The sequence below is a fragment of the Taudactylus pleione genome, unplaced genomic scaffold (genome assembly GCF_031769625.1).
Source record: "Taudactylus pleione unplaced genomic scaffold, aTauple2 ptg000034l, whole genome shotgun sequence".
Taxonomy (NCBI): Eukaryota; Metazoa; Chordata; class Amphibia; order Anura; family Myobatrachidae; genus Taudactylus; species Taudactylus pleione.
In genome coordinates this window covers 2,339,644-2,359,109 of record NW_028284436.1, presented here as the reverse complement: position 1 = coordinate 2,359,109, position 19,466 = coordinate 2,339,644, and the positions used below count along the sequence as shown (strand labels likewise).

At 46.8% G+C, this 19,466-nt stretch overlaps 1 protein-coding gene across 1 annotated transcript in view; it reads right to left on the bottom strand.

Moving 5' to 3' along the window:
* Positions 1-899: 899 nt before the first annotated feature.
* Positions 900-19,466, bottom strand: part of FANK1 (fibronectin type III and ankyrin repeat domains 1) — a 235,334-nt gene continuing 216,767 nt past the window's right edge. The window contains exons 7-11 of the mRNA XM_088452198.1: positions 5,973-6,138; positions 2,709-2,852; positions 1,655-1,732; positions 1,521-1,565; positions 900-1,435 (exon numbers count right to left, since the gene is read on the bottom strand). Of these exons, the coding sequence (XP_088308324.1) occupies positions 1,391-1,435; positions 1,521-1,565; positions 1,655-1,732; positions 2,709-2,852; positions 5,973-6,138 (478 nt within the window). The 3' untranslated portion in view covers positions 900-1,390. The remainder of the gene's footprint in view (positions 1,436-1,520; positions 1,566-1,654; positions 1,733-2,708; positions 2,853-5,972; positions 6,139-19,466) is intronic.

The window sequence follows — 19,466 nt, the reverse complement described above, 5'->3', positions numbered from 1 at the left end:
CAAAGCTCAGCAAATGTATTTCTAGTTGAGAGAATAACATCTTCCATAGACATAAAGTGAGGGAATCACCACCCTTGCTGCATTACTTAGATGGCATAAAAGAGATTTTATAGAAATGCTAGTAGGTATTGTATTTAAAGAGAAGACCCAGCAGCCAGGGTCCTTAGGTACAGCACAGCTGGCTCAGGGGGGGCCCGTCCAACCAGACAAACACATTCTTGCATCTAAAAACGTTGAGAAAGTGACAGAAAACTGCACTGCTGACTCCGCCAGCTGATCACACCGTGTGGCGCACTATAAATAAAAGACACTAATAATATTTCTTGCCATACTACAGGTGAAATGACATGCAATGCTGAGGACACGCGGACTGTACACATCTCTCACGGTCTTCCCACTATTATGATGCACGTCTCAGGATACTGTTAATTCTCACAAGGTAATAGGGTCCCCAGACCGGGGTCAGCTCAGGCTCACAAGGTAATAGGGTCCCCAGACCTGGGTCAGCTCAGGCTCACAAGGTAATAGGGTCCCCAGACCGGGGTCAGCTCAGGCTCACAAGGTAATAGGGTCCCCAGACCGGGGTCAGCTCAGGTTCACAAGGTAATAGGGTCCCCAGACCGGGGTCAGCTCAGGTTCACAAGGTAATAGGGTCCTCAGACCGGGGTCAGCTCAGGCTCACAAGGTAATAGGGTCCCCACACCGGGGTCAGCTCAGGCTCACAAGGTAATAGGGTCCCCAGACCGGGGTCAGCTCAGGCTCACAAGGTAATAGGGTCCCCAGACCAGGGTCAGCTCAGGCTCACAAGGTAATAGGGTCCCCAGACCGGGGTCAGCCCAGGTTCACAAGGTAATAGGGTCCCCAGACCGGGGTCAGCTCAGGCTCACAAGGTAATAGGGTCCCCAGACCGGGGTCAGCTCAGGCTCACAAGGTAATAGCATCCCCACACCGGGGTCAGCTCAGGCTCACAAGGTAATAGGGTCCCCACACCGGGGTCAGCTCAGGCTCACAAGGTAATAGGGTCCCCAGACCGGGGTCAGCTCAGGCTCACAAGGTAATAGGGTCCCCACACCGGGGTCAGCCCAGGCTCACAAGGTAATAGGGTTCCCACACCGGGGTCAGCTCAGGAGCTTAATAAGATCAGCATGCTCTGATAGTAGTGTACTTATTTATTAACCATTGTCATTTGTGTTTATATGCTCTGTTATTGGAAGTAACGTGATTGGGGAATCAGACCATTGAGATATGTATGTGCTGTAGAAACGTAGCTACAGATGCAATGCAGGTGCACTATGTAAAACAGTTATTGTATTATCATAGCAGGGGGATTGATGTTTCAGCTTCCAATACAATCAGACACGGATGATGCCTGAACACAGAGGCTTCTCTCCTACTGAATCTCCTTCTTCGTGTCTTCTAACACCCCCATCACATTCTGTGAGTGACATGAGAGGGTGGAGGTGAGGTGAGAGCTGTTACAACACTGGGTACATTCTGCAGCGGAACCATCATCTCTTTACCTGTCTGTTGAAAGCTTTGGCCATATTGGCAATGCTTATTCCATACTGCATGAAGAGAGAGAGAGAACCTTATCTTACAATCCACTGGGATAACTGCCGTGCAGAATACAATATCATCCAGCGCTTTCTAATACCTCATTGGTGATGCTGCAGTCTGCTCCTCTTTCTATTAGTAAACGGACCAAGTGTTCATGGTTATTTATTGTTGCAACCTGAGAATCGCAAGAGGACCAAAATGAATGTGAAACCTCATGCTAAATGGTGTTTGCCTACATCTAATACAGCCTTACTCTCGGTATGAATTGGGGAATTACCTGTACATTGCTGAGTACTACAAGTGCCGTTGTCCTGGAGGAGGTTACAGATGTGTCCACATACATCTAGCCTCCTTGCGTGTTAAACAGCCCTTCTTGTCGTTCCATGCCGTAGCGTGCCTCGGTAGCGATGAGTGTCTTTTCATGCAACGTTTCCCCTTAAATGCATCTTATTCACTATGGGATGCACAAGCAGCTTATCCTAATTACAATGATATGCGGCATGCCTATATTCTGTGTGTGACTGCGCTTATATCTGCATGCGATATGCTACGTGACAGTGTCAGCGTCTGTGACAGTGTAACGTAGCATTTCACATACAGATACACCGGCAGTCGTGCACAGACCATAGGCGTGCCGCATATCATTTTACTCAGCAGAAGCTGCTTCTGTGTCCTATCCACATCTCTTTGCAATTAAGATGCATTTTAAGGGAAAACGTAGCACGAAAAGACGCTCGACGTTACCATGTCGTAGGGCGTTCATGCATTTTGTGTAAAGCAACTTGTAGCGCATGGAGGATGAATGTATATGGACAAATCTGTACAGTTAATACATAACAAACACATGTGTATATATATATATATATATATATATATACACACACACACACACACACACACACATACATACATAGATATACATACACCTTCCGCTCCCCATGATTCTGACCAGTCTACAACCTCTCCTCCCGCTCCATATTAGCATGTAACTGTGAGTCAGGCCCATGGTATATACTTATTCTGTAAAGTATGTATGGAGCAAAGGGACAGCAGCCAGCGTTCCTCCCCTTACCATAATGCACTCTGTTTTTATGTGACCGGCTATATAACAGATCAGGTGGCTCTGAGTAGAAGAACAGTTCTATCCATACCATCAACGGGGTTTTCCCATCTTTGTCTTTGACATTGACCTCTGCTCCAGCATTAATCAAACACTCTGCCACCTCCGAAGTCCCAGTTATTGCAGAGACGCGCATCAGTGGAGTCCATTCTAAACCCGTATCTTTAGTATCAACCTGTACAACAAATAAATACTTCCAAGATGAGCCTGAGAAAAAGTCAGAGAAGATTTGGGCCTCAGTCACATAGGTTACTGTACATCTCCTAAACATGAATGGAGCTAATCTGTAGCTGGTGGACATATTGGAGCCGTGATTCTCTTACCTTGCACTGCGATCCACAATATCGTTCATCTACCATTTAAGTCCCAACTGAAATATAATGCTTGGTCATGTCTCAAGAGTCACCATATTGGGGAGATAGTCACGTTTGTTTCACAGCAGTCGGAGGCATGTGATATCGGGAAAGGAGATAGCCTCACTTGGAAATGGGCAAGGCCTGGTCAGGGTGTGGTTTGGGTTGCTCATCTGTGCCATGGTCTAATAGGTCTAGATTATCAGATGGGGAATATTGGGGCGTACATTGTGTTTTCACTTACTGTACAATGATTGGTTAATGTTGCATTTCAACAAGAGGGAATAGTTCACCTTTACTCTGATACGTTGTCAATTTTTCTTCAGAGCTAAGCAGATCAATGATGCTAATTGGATGGGTCATATTATTTCAGATATTTTGGCTCATCTACCTACATTGTCAACATAATGTTCATGATATAAAGCAGTGCTACAGATGTGTCCTCACTCCTCTTTGCTGCAGACGCGCCAAACAGCCCCTCAGCGCGCCTGGTCCCGTGAGACCCTGCTAAAGTCGGGCATCTATTCTTTTTTTTTTTTTTTTTTTGCAGAAAATTCATCTACGTAGCTAGTACGCACCAGGAGACTGCTGATTAATATGTGACACTGGTATTTCTGTGTGACTGAGGGGCCGATTCAGACCCGGACGCTAAGCCGCGATCGCTCGCATCCAAAAGGGGCCGGGTATGCAAATTGCAAGGTCTGACTTAAGGACATCCCCTATGTCTTAGAGAGCGACGGCAGAGTGAGTGCATCCCGTTATAAAGACGCCCACCTTTCTTTCTTACACACGTCATCTCCAGGAAGTGTATGATTAATCAGTAACATCGAGAGCCATCAGAGCTGAACGCAGAGCTTGAGGTGGACCCTACCCTACCGCAAGCACTGCAGGCTGAAATACAACCAGGTGACGTGTACAATGACGCTTCAATTCCAATTATGGATGCCAATTAAACGTTTTGACGCCCAGGCACGCCTGCATTCGCAGCACCACTCCCCCGTTCACAAGCACCTTCCCCTGTTACTACCCACAAACGGCGCTATCACTCAAAATAGTGTCCAGTCTGTGTACAACGAGCACACGATTCCCAATCGTAATGACTGGCTTGCGCACGAGCACTGCGATGCATACACAGATGTGCGACAATCGCCCATAGCGGGCATTTGCGGCTTAGCGTCCGGGTCTGAATGGACCCCTGAGTCTCTCAATCAGCATGCAAAGCTCTACCATGCAGTGGCCGCAGCTTTTTTCCACTCTTAAGTTCCGGTTACAGTCTCAGTCGCACACAGATATAGAAGAGTCACATATCACATTAATCAGCACAGTCTCCTGGTGCGTCCTAGTCACATCACATTGTCACTTAGACGCATTTTTGGCAACAACAAAAAAAAAAAGACACTAGACGCTAGCAGAGTTGCACAAGTTCTATCAGAGTAGCAGGGGCCTGGTGGCTCACGTCAGGTATATTGCGCTGCAATATTAAGGCTAGGGGGTCTATTTATCAAGCAGTGAAAAGTGTGGACCAGTGCAGAAGTTGCCCATAGCAACCAATCAGCTCCTACCTATTATTTTATAGACTGTACTTGATCAATGCTACTTCAAAGCTGATTGGTTGCTATGGGCAACTTCTCCACTGGTTCACTTCTACACACTTTTCACTGCTTGATACATAGACACCTAGATGAGCAAGGACACATCTGTATGTAACAGCATATAGCTGTATTACCATGTATGCAGTGACATGTTTCCTTCACTGGAGCACCAGTGGGAGCTTGATAGAGATGGACGCAGCAGGATTCCATTATACAGCTTATAGGCTTGAAATACCATGACGAAATGACGCTGCAGAGGTTGGGGGTGTGAGCAGGAGGACCAATCAGAAGCCTTAATTACAGATATTGCATCTGATTGGTCCTCCTGCTTACACAATCTTCTGCAGCCTTTTTAAAGTGACAAACGTACAGATGCGTCTTCATACATCTAACCTCAATACTCCATGCAGCATGGCGTGCCTGGCGGCTCACTCACGCCAGGTCCTGTGCTACTCTGCTAGCAGCGGGCGTCTTTTTTTTTTTTTATGTAACAAATAAAGAGCGCTTGTGAATAAACATGTATGAATGTAACGCAATACCTGTAAAAAAAAAAAAAAAAAAAAAAAAAAAGGGATTAGTAAAAGATGTTTAAAACCCTTTTTTAATTTTAGGAAAGTCCATAATTGACATCAGGGTTCCGATAACATGCCTTGCAGTGCGGTGTGATACTGGAGTCAGACGTGAAAAACTAACTGTCTCTCCCTATATCTGCCTACCTTTAACGGCTTCCGCTCCGTCCGGCTGGTTCCCTGCACGGGGTGATCGTCTTCTTCGTCCGTGTAAACGGCCCGATGCTGCAAAGGTGCAGTGTGATGACGTCACTATGTCTCTGCTGTGTGTCAGATGTGCGCTAAAACCAACGCGTTTCAGGCTCCTGGCCCAGAATATATATTTTTTTGTCTTTTTTTTTTTTTAACAGAAAATGCGTATAATGTGCAATGGGACTAGGACACACCAACAGACTGTGCTGATTAATGTGATATATGACACTTGTATATCTGTGTGCACCTGAGTCTGTAGATGAACCACAACGGAACTTGGAATGAAAAAATCCTCAGCCGCTAAATTGTAGCACTTCATATACAGATTCAGAGTCTCTCATAGATATTGCTGAGGCTGCCTATCAAATTAACCAGCGCAGTCTGCAGGTGCGTTCTAGTCATCTCATTGCACTTAGACGCATTTGTGTAGAAGAGAGGTGCCCGGCACTAGCAGAGTCTCACGGGACATGGCGCGCTCAGAGGGGCTTTTTAGCGTGACTGCAGCAAAAGATGTATAAGGACACATCTGTAAATGTTCACCCACTAAATTGGTAACGAAGCATGCCGAAAATTGTTAGAAGTAATTTACCTTACAGCCATCATTAATCATCCACTCAATGACTTTCAAATGGCCACCGTCAGCTGCGCAGTGCATGGCCGTACATCCACTCCTATCCCGGAGGTCCCAAGGCACGCCATGCTTTCTTAGGTACTCAACAACTTCCAGGTGTCCAGCAAAACATGCCAGCATTAGACTGCGGAGAACATAGTATAGTCAGAAGAATGACATATCGCACAGGTATATCCATTCTGATGACAGTGACAAATGGGTGGAAATCACCGGCTTTGTGCTACATGTGGCATTCTCTTGCCAGAAGACGGCTTAGCAAAACTGAATCTCTAAGCCAGAACGTTTATGACACCTTCATGAAAGACATTTAATAAAGTGTTCAGCTAATCAACATATTATTTCTGGGAGTTTATGGCAGAATTGAGCAGCCTAAACTACAGCTGTTGTTGACCATCTCTGAATCAGCCCCTAAGACAAAGGTAAATAGTTTGGGAGAGGAGTCACATAAGATTAAGGGCCTGATTCAGAGCCGCTCGTAAGCGGCCGCTCGTTCGCTCCAAGCGATGTTTGTCCAATTGCGCATGCGTACGGATCGTTATACTCATGCGCGAACCCGTCAGTGGGGCCGAAATTCATGTGCTCGCAAAATAGCGAATGCCTGATAATTTGAGTGACAGAAAGAGGCGTATGTGGGTGGTAACAGGGGAAGGTGCTTGAAAACGGGGAGTGGAGATCCGATCGCAGGCGTGCTTAAAGGTCAAAAAGGGCGTTTTATGGGTGTGCATAATTAAAACAGCAGCGTCATTGAGCACATCACTGGGTTATTTTATAGTCAGAACTGCTCGCAAAATTGTGGTAGCAAAAACCAACCACAAGAATAGCGAGCAGTTCATACCCTGGTCGATGTACACGATTAATCAAATAAATAGCGGACATGACGTAGGATGCGAGCGGCCAGGGGGCGTAGTTTCCCAAAAAACTACCGCAAGTTTTGTTCGCTCGTTCAGACCTAGAGGCGTGAACAGACCGCAAAGAGCGAACGGTTCCTTTGAATAGCCACCCCTTTTTTTTGAACGAACGACCGCAAATAGCGACCGGCTCTGAATCAGGCCCTAAGGGTGAATCTATAAACCAGACTAGTATCAATACAATCTAACTTCTCTTTAATAGGTGGAAATAACTGAGGACAGGGAGAGAGCTACTACCGAGTGAAATAATAATATTGTGCCAGGCCGAGTTCTGCTCCCTGCCCTAACACAGATAAGGAAGCATTATAAGGGTCACAGCTGCGGTAGACAGGTCAAGGTGCAACCAGTCTCTTAAGTTATTGTAGCTGTCACCCTGAGACCATTACAAACGTCTCTTGCTAGATTGCAATTCCTAGAAGGAAGAGAGTTTCCACTGAACCAAACAAATGGATGCGATGATTTGATGAAATGGGTGATTAACTTTACAACCAGGGTTATTTTCAAAAGCCTATTGCATTGCAGAAAGATAGAATCTTGTGGATGATCTACTGCTGTTACATAGGATCCCTGTCACCGTATATAGGTTTTACTCATAAATACCATCCTTTATCTGCCCTAAGAGGGAATGTATTAAAAAGATATTCAGGTGAAAAAGCCTAACCAAATGTTATGGTGTTCCAGTTGCCTTTTACAGCATGTACAGTGCATCCGGAAAGTATTCACAACGCTTCACTTTTTCCACATTTTGTTATGTTACAGCCTTATTCCAAAATGAAATAAATTCATTTTTGTCCTCAAAATTTTACACACAATACCCCATAATGACAACGTGTAAAAAGTTTTTTTACGATTTTTGCAAATTCAATAAAAAAAAAAAAAACTAAGAACTCACATGTACATAAGTATTTACAACATTTGCTCAATACTTTGTTGATGCACCTTTGGCAGCAATTACAGCTTCAAGTCTTTTTGAATATGATGCCACAAGCTTGGCACACCTATCTTTGGGCAGTTTTGCCCATTCCTCTTTGCAGCACCTCTCAAGCTCCATCAGGTTGGATGGGAAGCGTCGGTGCACAGCCATTTTCAGATCTCTCCAGAGATGTTCAATCGGATTCAAGTCTGGGCTCTGGCTGGGCCACTCAAGAACATTCACAGAGTTGTCCTGAAGCCACTCCTTTGATGTCTTGGCTTAGGGTTGTTGTCCTGCTGAAAGATGAACCGTCGCCCCAGTCTGAGGTCAAGAGCACTCTGGAGCAGGTTTTCATCCAGGATATCTCTGTACATTGCTGCATTCATCTTTCCCTCTATCCTGACTAGTCTCCCAGTTCCTGCCGCTGAAAAGCATCCACACAGAATGATGCTGCCACCACCATGCTTTCATGTAAGGATGGTATTGGCCTGGTGGTGAGTGGTGCCTGGTTTCCTCCAAACATAACGCCTGTCATTGATGCCAAAGAGTTCAGTCTTTGTCTCATCAGACCAGAGAATTTTGTTTTTCATGGTCTGAAAGTCCTACAGGTGCATTTTGGCAAACTCCAGGTGGGCTGCCACGTGCTTTTTACTAAGGAGTGGCTTCCGTCTGGCCACTCTACCATACAAGCCTGATTGGTGGATTGCTGCAGAGATGGTTGTCCTTCTGGAAGGTTCTCCTCTCTCCACAGAGGAATGCTGTAGCTCTGACAGAGCGACCATCGGGTTCTTGGTCACCTCCCTGACTAGGGCCCTTTCCCCCCGATCGCGCAGTTTAGACGGCCGGCTAACTCTAGGAAGAGTCCTGGTGGTTCCGAACTTCTTCCATTTACGGATGATGGAGGCTACTGTGCTCATTGGGACCAGCAGATATTTTTCTGTACCCTTCCAAAGATTTGTGCCTCGAGACAATCCTGTCTCGGAGGTCTACAGACAATTCCTTGGACTTCATGCCTGGTGTGTGCTCTGACATGCACTGTAGGACCTTATATAGACAGGTGTATGCCTTTTAAAATCATGTCCAATCAACTGAATTTACCACAGGTGGACTCCAATTAAGCTGTAAGAACATCTCAAGGATGATCAGTGGAAACAGGATGCACCTGAGCTCAATTTTGAGCTTCATGGCAAAGCCTGAGAATACTTATGTACATGTGATTTCTTTTTTTTTTTTTTAGTAAATTTGCAAAAATCTCCAAAAAAACTTTTTCCATGTTGTCATTATGGGGTATTGTGTGTAGAATTTTGAGGACAAAAATTAATTTATTCCATTTTGGAATAAGGCTGTAACATAACAAAATGTGGAAAAAGTGAAGCACTGTGAATACTTTCCGGATGCACTGTAGATGCCAGAAGGACTTAGGTGCCATTTTGGGAAGGGCTGATGATAAAAAGTGCGAGCGATGTATATTTATTCTACAGATCAGCACTTCTCAAAAGTGTCACAACCCCTTAACATGTGACATGTTGGTCCCTGGTGTATCGCACACAATGATAGTGGGGAGGAGAGTGTGTTTCCCATTCTCCCCCTGCTCCCCCTGCTGGATTTCACCTCTAAGCTCCAGGTCTGGGGTGAGACGGGGTTGCTGGGTGAGACGGGGTTGCCTCTGCGCACCCTGTCGGTAGTTCCGCCGCGCAATCTACAAGTACAGTACTATAAACAAGTTACTGAACAAGTCTCTAATTAATTAGCAACATATATAATGTCCTATTAATTTGTATTCCACTGAATAGGAAGATGTTAATAAGAATGTTGTGTACGGATATATAGAACATTATGTATGAATTTCAGGTGTGTCATTTAATGCTGTATCTTGAATTATGAACAAATGATTTTTTTATTTGTCATTTTACCTGATAAAGCCTCTATATAGCAGATTGCATCACAGTATTATGAACATGCCAAATGCCATACTTAACATTTGTGTAATTGGGTTTGTCCTTCGTACATGAGCACACTGGGATTCACTTAATGTATCAGATGTAATATCATTTCTGATGAGTGTGACACCTATGTTCAGCACTCAGATCGCTGGTAAATACATAGATTTTTTTATCATGTGCTGCTGTTTCCCTGCCTGACACAAGGCCAGAGAGGGCTGGAACGCTGCAGCTATTATAATAAACAGCAGTTCATCTTCAGCTCTATGGATGCTCAATCTGTGACACAGTCTTATTTACATTTGTTACTTTGGATCCCTGCAGCGTATCCGGGCACAATGACAACGTACCAATACACAAATGTTATTCTGTTACCCACACTACATAGGTATATGTACAGTACTGTATGTCTTACTGCATTGTACAGTACTGTAGCATAGGTGCCTGCAACAAAATGGATATGGTAACTACTATATAATCACATATTGCCCAGAGTCAGACACTAGTGATACAGTATTCTGCACCCATCAGCTGCCCAGGGCCAGGAACTAATGCTGTACCTGTAATCACTGACAGCCCAGGGCCAGGAACTAATGCTGTACCTGTAATCACTGACTGCCCAGGGCCAGGAACTAATGCTGTACCTGTAATCACTGACAGCCCAGGGCCAGGAACTAATGCTGTACCTGTAATCACTGACAGCCCAGGGCCAGGAAATAATGCTTTACCTGTAATCACTGACTGCCCAGAGCCAGGAACTAATGCTGTACCTGTAATAAATGACTGCCAGGAACTAATGCTGTACCTGTAATTACTGACTGTCCAGAGCCAGGAACTAATGCTTTACCTGTAATCACTGACTGCCCAGGGCCAGGAACTAATGCTTTACCTGTAATCACTGACTGCCCAGAGCCAGGAACTAATGCTTTACCTGTAATCACTGACTGCCCAGAGCCAGGAACTAATGCTTTACCTGTAATCACTGACAGCCCAGGGCCAGGAACTAATGCTTTACCTGTAATCACTGACTGCCCAGGGCCAGGAACTAATGCTTTACCTGTAATCACTGACTGCCCAAGGCCAGGAACTAATGCTTTACCTGTAATAAATGACTGCCCAGGACCAGGAACTAATGCTTTACCTGTAATCACTGACTGCCCAGGGCCAGGAACTAATGCTTTACCTGTAATCACCGACTCCCCGGAGCCAGGAACTAATGCTTTACCTGTAATCACTGACTGCCCAGAGCCAGGAACTAATGCTGTACCTGTAATAAATGACTGCCCAGGGCCAGGAACTAATGCTTTACCTGTAATCACTGACTGCCCAGGGCCAGGAACTAATGCTTTACCTGTAATAAATGACTGCCCAGAGCCAGGAACTAATGCTGTACCTGTAATAAATGACTGCCCAGGGCCAGGAACTAATGCTTTACCTGTAATCACTGACAGCCCAGGGCCAGGAACTAATGCTTTACCTGTAATCACCGACTGCCCAGGAACTAATGCTTTACCTGTAATAAATGACTGCCCAGAGCCAGGAACTAATGCTTTACCTGTAATCACTGACTGCCCAGGGCCAGGAACTAATGCTGTACCTGTAATTACTGACTGCCCAGGGCCAGGAACTAATGCTTTACCTGTAATCACTGACTGCCCAGGACCAGGAACTAATGCTTTACCTGTAATCACTGACTGCCCAGAGCCAGGAACTAATGCTTTACCTGTAATCACTGACAGCCCAGAGCCAGGAACTAATGCTTTACCTGTAATCACCGACTGCCCAGAGCCAGGAACTAATGCTTTACCTGTAATCACTGACTGCCCAGGCCCAGGAACTAATGCTTTACCTGTAATCACTGACTGCCCAGGGCCAGGAACTAATGCTTTACCTGTAATCACTGACTGCCCAGGGCCAGGAACTAATGCTTTACCTGTAATCACTGACTGCCCAGAGCCAGGAACTAATGCTTTACCTGTAATCACTGACAGCCCAGAGCCAGGAACTAATGCTTTACCTGTAATCACCGACTGCCCAGAGCCAGGAACTAATGCTTTACCTGTAATCACTGACTGCCCAGGGCCAGGAACTAATGCTTTACCTGTAATCACTGACTGCCCAGGGCCAGGAACTAATGCTTTACCTGTAATCACTGACTGCCCAGGGCCAGGAACTAATGCTTTACCTGTAATCACTGACTGCCCAGGGCCAGGAACTAATGCTTTACCTGTAATCACTGACTGCCCAGGACCAGGAACTAATGCTTTACCTGTAATCACTGACTGCCCAGGACCAGGAACTAATGCTTTACCTGTAATCACTGACTGCCCAGGGCCAGGAACTAATGCTTTACCTGTAATCACTGACTGCCCAGAGCCAGGAACTAATGCTTTACCTGTAATCACTGACTGCCCAGAGCCAGGAACTAATGCTTTACCTGTAATCACCGACTGCCCAGGGCCAGGAACTAATGCTTTACCTGTAATAAATGACTGCCCAGGGCCAGGAACTAATGCTTTACCTGTAATCACTGACTGCCCAGGGCCAGGAACTAATGCTTTACCTGTAATCACTGACTGCCCAGAGCCAGGAACTAATGCTTTACCTGTAATCACTGACTGCCCAGGGCCAGGAACTAATGCTTTACCTGTAATCACTGACTGCCCAGGGCCAGGAACTAATGCTATACCTGTAATTACTGACTGCCCAGAGCCAGGAACTAATGCTTTACCTGTAATCACTGACTGCCCAGAGCCAGGAACTAATGCTTTACCTGTAATCACTGACTGCCCAGGGCCAGGAACTAATGCTTTACCTGTAATCACTGACTGCCCAGGGCCAGGAACTAATGCTGTACCTGTAATCACTGACTGCCCAGAGCCAGGAACTAATGCTGTACCTGTAATCACTGACTGCCCAGGGCCAGGAACTAATGCTTTACCTGTAATAAATGACTGCCCAGGGCCAGGAACTAATGCTGTACCTGTAATCACTGACTGCAAAGGGCCAGGAACTAATGCCGTTCCTGTAATCACCGACTCCCCAGGGCCAGGAACTAATGCTTTACCTGTAATAAATGACTGCCCAGGGCCAGGAACTAATGCTGTACCTGTAATCACTGACTGCCCAGGGCCAGGAACTAATGCTTTACCTGTAATCACCGACTCCCCAGGGCCAGGAACTAATGCTTTACCTGTAATCACCGACTGCCCAGGGCCAGGAACTAATGCTGTACCTGTAACCACTGACTGCCCAGAGCCAGGAACTAATGCTTTACCTGTAATCACTGACTGCCCAGGGCCAGGAACTAATGCTTTACCTGTAATCACTGACTGCCCAGGGCCAGGAACTAATGCTTTACCTGTAATCACTGACTGCCCAGGGCCAGGAACTAATGCTTTACCTGTAATCACTGACTGCCCAGGACCAGGGCCAGGAACTAATGCTTTACCTGTAATCACCGACTGCCCAGAGCCAGGAACTAATGCTTTACCTGTAATCACTGACTGCCCAGAGCCAGGAACTAATGCTTTACCTGTAATCACTGACTGCCCAGGACCAGGGCCAGGAACTAATGCTTTACCTGTAATCACTGACTGCCCAGGGCCAGGAACTAATGCTGTACATGTAATAAATGACTGCCCAGGGCCAGGAACTAATGCTTTACCTGTAATCACCGACTCCCCAGAGCCAGGAACTAATGCTTTACCTGTAATCACTGACTGCCCAGAGCCAGGAACTAATGCTGTACCTGTAATCACTGACTGCCCAGGGCCAGGAACTAATGCTTTACCTGTAATAAATGACTGCCCAGGGCCAGGAACTAATGCTTTACCTGTAATAAATGACTGCCCAGGGCCAGGAACTAATGCTTTACCTGTAATCACTGACTGCCCAGGGCCAGGAACTAATGCTTTACCTGTAATAAATGACTGCCCAGAGCCAGGAACTAATGCTGTACCTGTAATAAATGACTGCCCAGGGCCAGGAACTAATGCTTTACCTGTAATCACTGACAGCCCAGGGCCAGGAACTAATGCTTTACCTTTAATCACCGACTGCCCAGGAACTAATGCTTTACCTGTAATCACTGACTGCCCAGGGCCAGGAACTAATGCTTTACCTGTAATCACTGACTGCCCAGAGCCAGGAACTAATGCTTTACCTGTAATCACTGACAGCCCAGAGCCAGGAACTAATGCTTTACCTGTAATCACTGACTGCCCAGGGCCAGGAACTAATGCTTTACCTGTAATCACTGACTGCCCAGGGCCAGGAACTAATGCTTTACCTGTAATCACTGACTGCCCAGGGCCAGGAACTAATGCTTTACCTGTAATCACTGACTGCCCAGGACCAGGAACTAATGCTTTACCTGTAATCACTGACTGCCCAGAGCCAGGAACTAATGCTTTACCTGTAATCACTGACTGCCCAGAGCCAGGAACTAATGCTTTACCTGTAATCACCGACTGCCCAGGGCCAGGAACTAATGCTTTACCTGTAATCACCGACTGCCCAGGGCCAGGAACTAATGCTTTACCTGTAATCACTGACTGCCCAGGGCCAGGAACTAATGCTTTACCTGTAATCACTGACTGCCCAGAGCCAGGAACTAATGCTTTACCTGTAATCACTGACTGCCCAGGGCCAGGAACTAATGCTTTACCTGTAATCACTGACTGCCCAGGGCCAGGAACTAATGCTATACCTGTAATCACTGACTGCCCAGAGCCAGGAACTAATGCTTTACCTGTAATCACTGACTGCCCAGAGCCAGGAACTAATGCTGTACCTGTAATCACTGACTGCCCAGAGTCAGGAACTAATGCTGTACCTGTAATCACTGACTGCCCAGGGCCAGGAACTAATGCTTTACCTGTAATCACTGACTGCCCAGGGCCAGGAACTAATGCTTTACCTGTAATCACTGACTGCCCAGGGCCAGGAACTAATGCTTTACCTGTAATCACTGACTGCCCAGGACCAGGGCCAGGAACTAATGCTTTACCTGTAATCACCGACTGCCCAGAGCCAGGAACTAATGCTTTACCTGTAATCACTGACTGCCCAGAGCCAGGAACTAATGCTTTACCTGTAATCACTGACTGCCCAGGACCAGGGCCAGGAACTAATGCTTTACCTGTAATCACTGACTGCCCAGGGCCAGGAACTAATGCTGTACATGTAATAAATGACTGCCCAGGGCCAGGAACTAATGCTTTACCTGTAATCACCGACTCCCCAGAGCCAGGAACTAATGCTTTACCTGTAATCACTGACTGCCCAGAGCCAGGAACTAATGCTGTACCTGTAATCACTGACTGCCCAGGGCCAGGAACTAATGCTTTACCTGTAATAAATGACTGCCCAGGGCCAGGAACTAATGCTTTACCTGTAATAAATGACTGCCCAGGGCCAGGAACTAATGCTTTACCTGTAATCACTGACTGCCCAGGGCCAGGAACTAATGCTTTACCTGTAATCACTGACTGCCCAGGACCAGGAACTAATGCTTTACCTGTAATCACTGACAGCCCAGAGCCAGGAACTAATGCTTTACCTGTAATCACTGACAGCCCAGAGCCAGGAACTAATGCTGTACCTGTAATAAATGACTGCCCAGGGCCAGGAACTAATGCTGTACCTGTAATCACTGACTGCCCAGGGCCAGGAACTAATGCTTTACCTGTAATCACTGACTGCCCAGGGCCAGGAACTAATGCTTTACCTGTAATCACTGACTGCCCAGGGCCAGGAACTAATGCTTTACCTGTAATCACTGACTGCCCAGGGCCAGGAACTAATGCTTTACCTGTAATCATTGACTGCCCAGGGCCAGGAACTAATGCTTTACCTGTAATAAATGACTGCCCAGGGCCAGGAACTAATGCTTTACCTGTAATAAATGACTGCCCAGGGCCAGGAACTAATGCTTTACCTGTAATCACCGACTGCCCAGAGCCAGGAACTAATGCTTTGCCTGTAATTACTGACTGCCCAGGACCAGGGCCAAGAACTAATGCTGTACCTGTAATCACTGACTGCCCAGAGCCAGGAACTAATGCTTTACCTGTAATCACTGACTGCCCAGGGCCAGGAACTAATGCTTTACCTGTAATCACTGACTGCCCAGAGCCAGGAACTAATGCTTTACCTGTAATCACTGACAGCCCAGAGCCAGGAACTAATGCTTTACCTGTAATCACCGACTGCCCAGGGCCAGGAACTAATGCTTTACCTGTAATCACCGACTGCCCAGGGCCAGGAACTAATGCTTTACCTGTAATCACCGACTGCCCAGGGCCAGGAACTAATGCTTTACCTGTAATCACTGACTGCCCAGGGCCAGGAACTAATGCTTTACCTGTAATTACTGACTGCCCAGGGACTAATGCTGTACCTGTAATAAATGACTGCCCAGGGCCAGGAACTAATGCTTTACCTGTAATCACTGACTGCCCAGAGCCAGGAACTAATGCTTTACCTGTAATCACCGACTCCCCAGAGCCAGGAAATAATGCTTTACCTGTAATAAATGACTGCCCAGGGCCAGGAACTAATGCTTTACCTGTAATCACTGACTGCCAGGAACTAATGCTTTACCTGTAATAAATGACAGCCCAGGGCCAGGAACTAATGCTTTACCTGTAATCACTGACTGCCCAGAGCCAGGAACTAATGCTTTACCTGTAATCACTGACTGCCCAGGGCCAGGAACTAATGCTGTACCTGTAATCACTGACTGCCCAGGGCCAGGAACTAATGCTTTACCTGTAATCACTGACTGCCCAGGGCCAGGAACTAATGCTTTACCTGTAATCACTGACTGCCCAGGGCCAGGAACTAATGCTTTACCTGTAATCACTGACTGCCCAGAGCCAGGAACTAATGCTTTACCTGTAATCACTGACAGCCCAGAGCCAGGAACTAATGCTTTACCTTTAATCACCGACTGCCCAGGGCCAGGAACTAATGCTGTACCTGTAACCACTGACTGCCCAGAGCCAGGAACTAATGCTTTACCTGTAATCACTGACTGCCCAGGGCCAGGAACTAATGCTTTACCTGTAATCACTGACTGCCCAGGGCCAGGAACTAATGCTTTACCTGTAATCACTGACTGCCCAGGGCCAGGAACTAATGCTTTACCTGTAATCACTGACTGCCCAGGACCAGGGCCAGGAACTAATGCTTTACCTGTAATCACTGACTGCCCAGAGCCAGGAACTAATGCTTTACCTGTAATCACTGACTGCCCAGAGCCAGGAACTAATGCTTTACCTGTAATCACTGACTGCCCAGGACCAGGGCCAGGAACTAATGCTTTACCTGTAATAAATGACTGCCCAGGGCCAGGAACTAATGCTTTACCTGTAATCACCGACTCCCCAGAGCCAGGAACTAATGCTTTACCTGTAATCACTGACTGCCCAGAGCCAGGAACTAATGCTGTACCTGTAATCACTGACTGCCCAGGGCCAGGAACTAATGCTTTACCTGTAATAAATGACTGCCCAGGGCCAGGAACTAATGCTTTACCTGTAATAAATGACTGCCCAGGGCCAGGAACTAATGCTTTACCTGTAATCACTGACTGCCCAGGGCCAGGAACTAATGCTTTACCTGTAATCACTGACTGCCCAGGACCAGGAACTAATGCTTTACCTGTAATCACTGACAGCCCAGAGCCAGGAACTAATGCTTTACCTGTAATCACTGACAGCCCAGAGGCAGGAACTAATGCTGTACCTGTAATAAATGACTGCCCAGGGCCAGGAACTAATGCTGTACCTGTAATCACTGACTGCCCAGGGCTAGGAACTAATGCTGTACCTGTAATCACTGACTGCCCAGAGCCAGGAACTAATGCTTTACCTGTAATCACTGACTTCCCAGGGCCAGGAACTAATGCTTTACCTGTAATCACTGACTGCCCAGGGCCAGGAACTAATGCTTTACCTGTAATCACTGACTGCCCAGGGCCAGGAATTAATGCTTTACCTGTAATCACTGACTGCCCAGGGCCAGGAACTAATGCTTTACCTGTAATCACTGACTGCCCAGGACCAGGAACTAATGCTTTACCTGTAATAAATGACTGCCCAGGGCCAGGAACTAATGCTTTACCTGTAATAAATGACTGCCCAGGGCCAGGAACTAATGCTTTACCTGTAATCACCGACTGCCCAGAGCCAGGAACTAATGCTTTGCCTGTAATTACTGACTGCCCAGGACCAGGGCCAGGAACTAATGCTGTACCTGTAATCACTGACTGCCCAGAGCCAGGAACTAATGCTTTACCTGTAATCACTGACTGCCCAGGGCCAGGAACTAATGCTTTACCTGTAATCACTGACTGCCCAGGGCCAGGAACTAATGCTTTACCTGTAATCACTGACTGCCCAGAGCCAGGAACTAATGCTTTACCTGTAATCACTGACAGCCCAGAGCCAGGAACTAATGCTTTACCTGTAATCACCGACTGCCCAGGGCCAGGAACTAATGCTTTACCTGTAATCACCGACTGCCCAGGGCCAGGAACTAATGCTTTACCTGTAATCACCGACTGCCCAGGGCCAGGAACTAATGCTTTACCTGTAATCACTGACTGCCCAGGGCCAGGAACTAATGCTTTACCTGTAATTACTGACTGCCCAGGGACTAATGCTGTACCTGTAATAAATGACTGCCCAGGGCCAGGAACTAATGCTTTACCTGTAATTACTGACTGCCCAGGGACTAATGCTGTACCTGTAATAAATGACTGCCCAGGGCCAGGAACTAATGCTTTACCTGTAATCACCGACTCCCCAGAGCCAGGAAATAATGCTTTACCTGTAATAAATGACTGCCCAGGGCCAGGAACTAATGCTTTACCTGTAATCACTGACTGCCAGGAACTAATGCTTTACCTGTAATAAATGACTGCCCAGGGCCAGGAACTAATGCTTTACCTGTAATCACTGACTGCCCAGAGCCAGGAACTAATGCTTTACCTGTAATCACTGACTGCCCAGGGCCAGGAACTAATGCTGTACCTGTAATCACTGACTGCCCAGGGCCAGGAACTAATGCTGTACCTGTAATCACTGACTGCCCAGGGCCAGGAACTAATGCTTTACCTGTAATCACTGACTGCCCAGGGCCAGGAACTAATGCTGTACCTGTAATCACTGACTGCCCAGGGCCAGGAACTAATGCTTTACCTGTAATCACTGACTGCCCAGGGCCAGGAACTAATGCTTTACCTGTAATCACTGACTGCCCAGGGCCAGGAACTAATGCTTTACCTGTAATCACTGACTGCCCAGAGCCAGGAACTAATGCTTTACCTGTAATCACTGACTGCCCAGGAACTAATGCTTTACCTGTAATCACTGACAGCCCAGGGCCAGGAAATAATGCTTTACCTGTAATCACTGACTGCCCAGGGCCAGGGCCAGGAACTAATGCTTTACCTGTAATTACTGACTGCCCAGGACCAGGGCCAGGAACTAATGCTGTACCTGTAATCACTGACTGCCCAGAGCCAGGAACTAATGCTGTACCTGTAATCACTGACTGCCCAGGGCCAGGAACTAATGCTTTACCTGTAATCACTGACTGCCCAGGGCCAGGAACTAATGCTTTACCTGTAATCACTGACTGCCCAGAGCCAGGAACTAATGCTTTACCTGTAATCACTGAC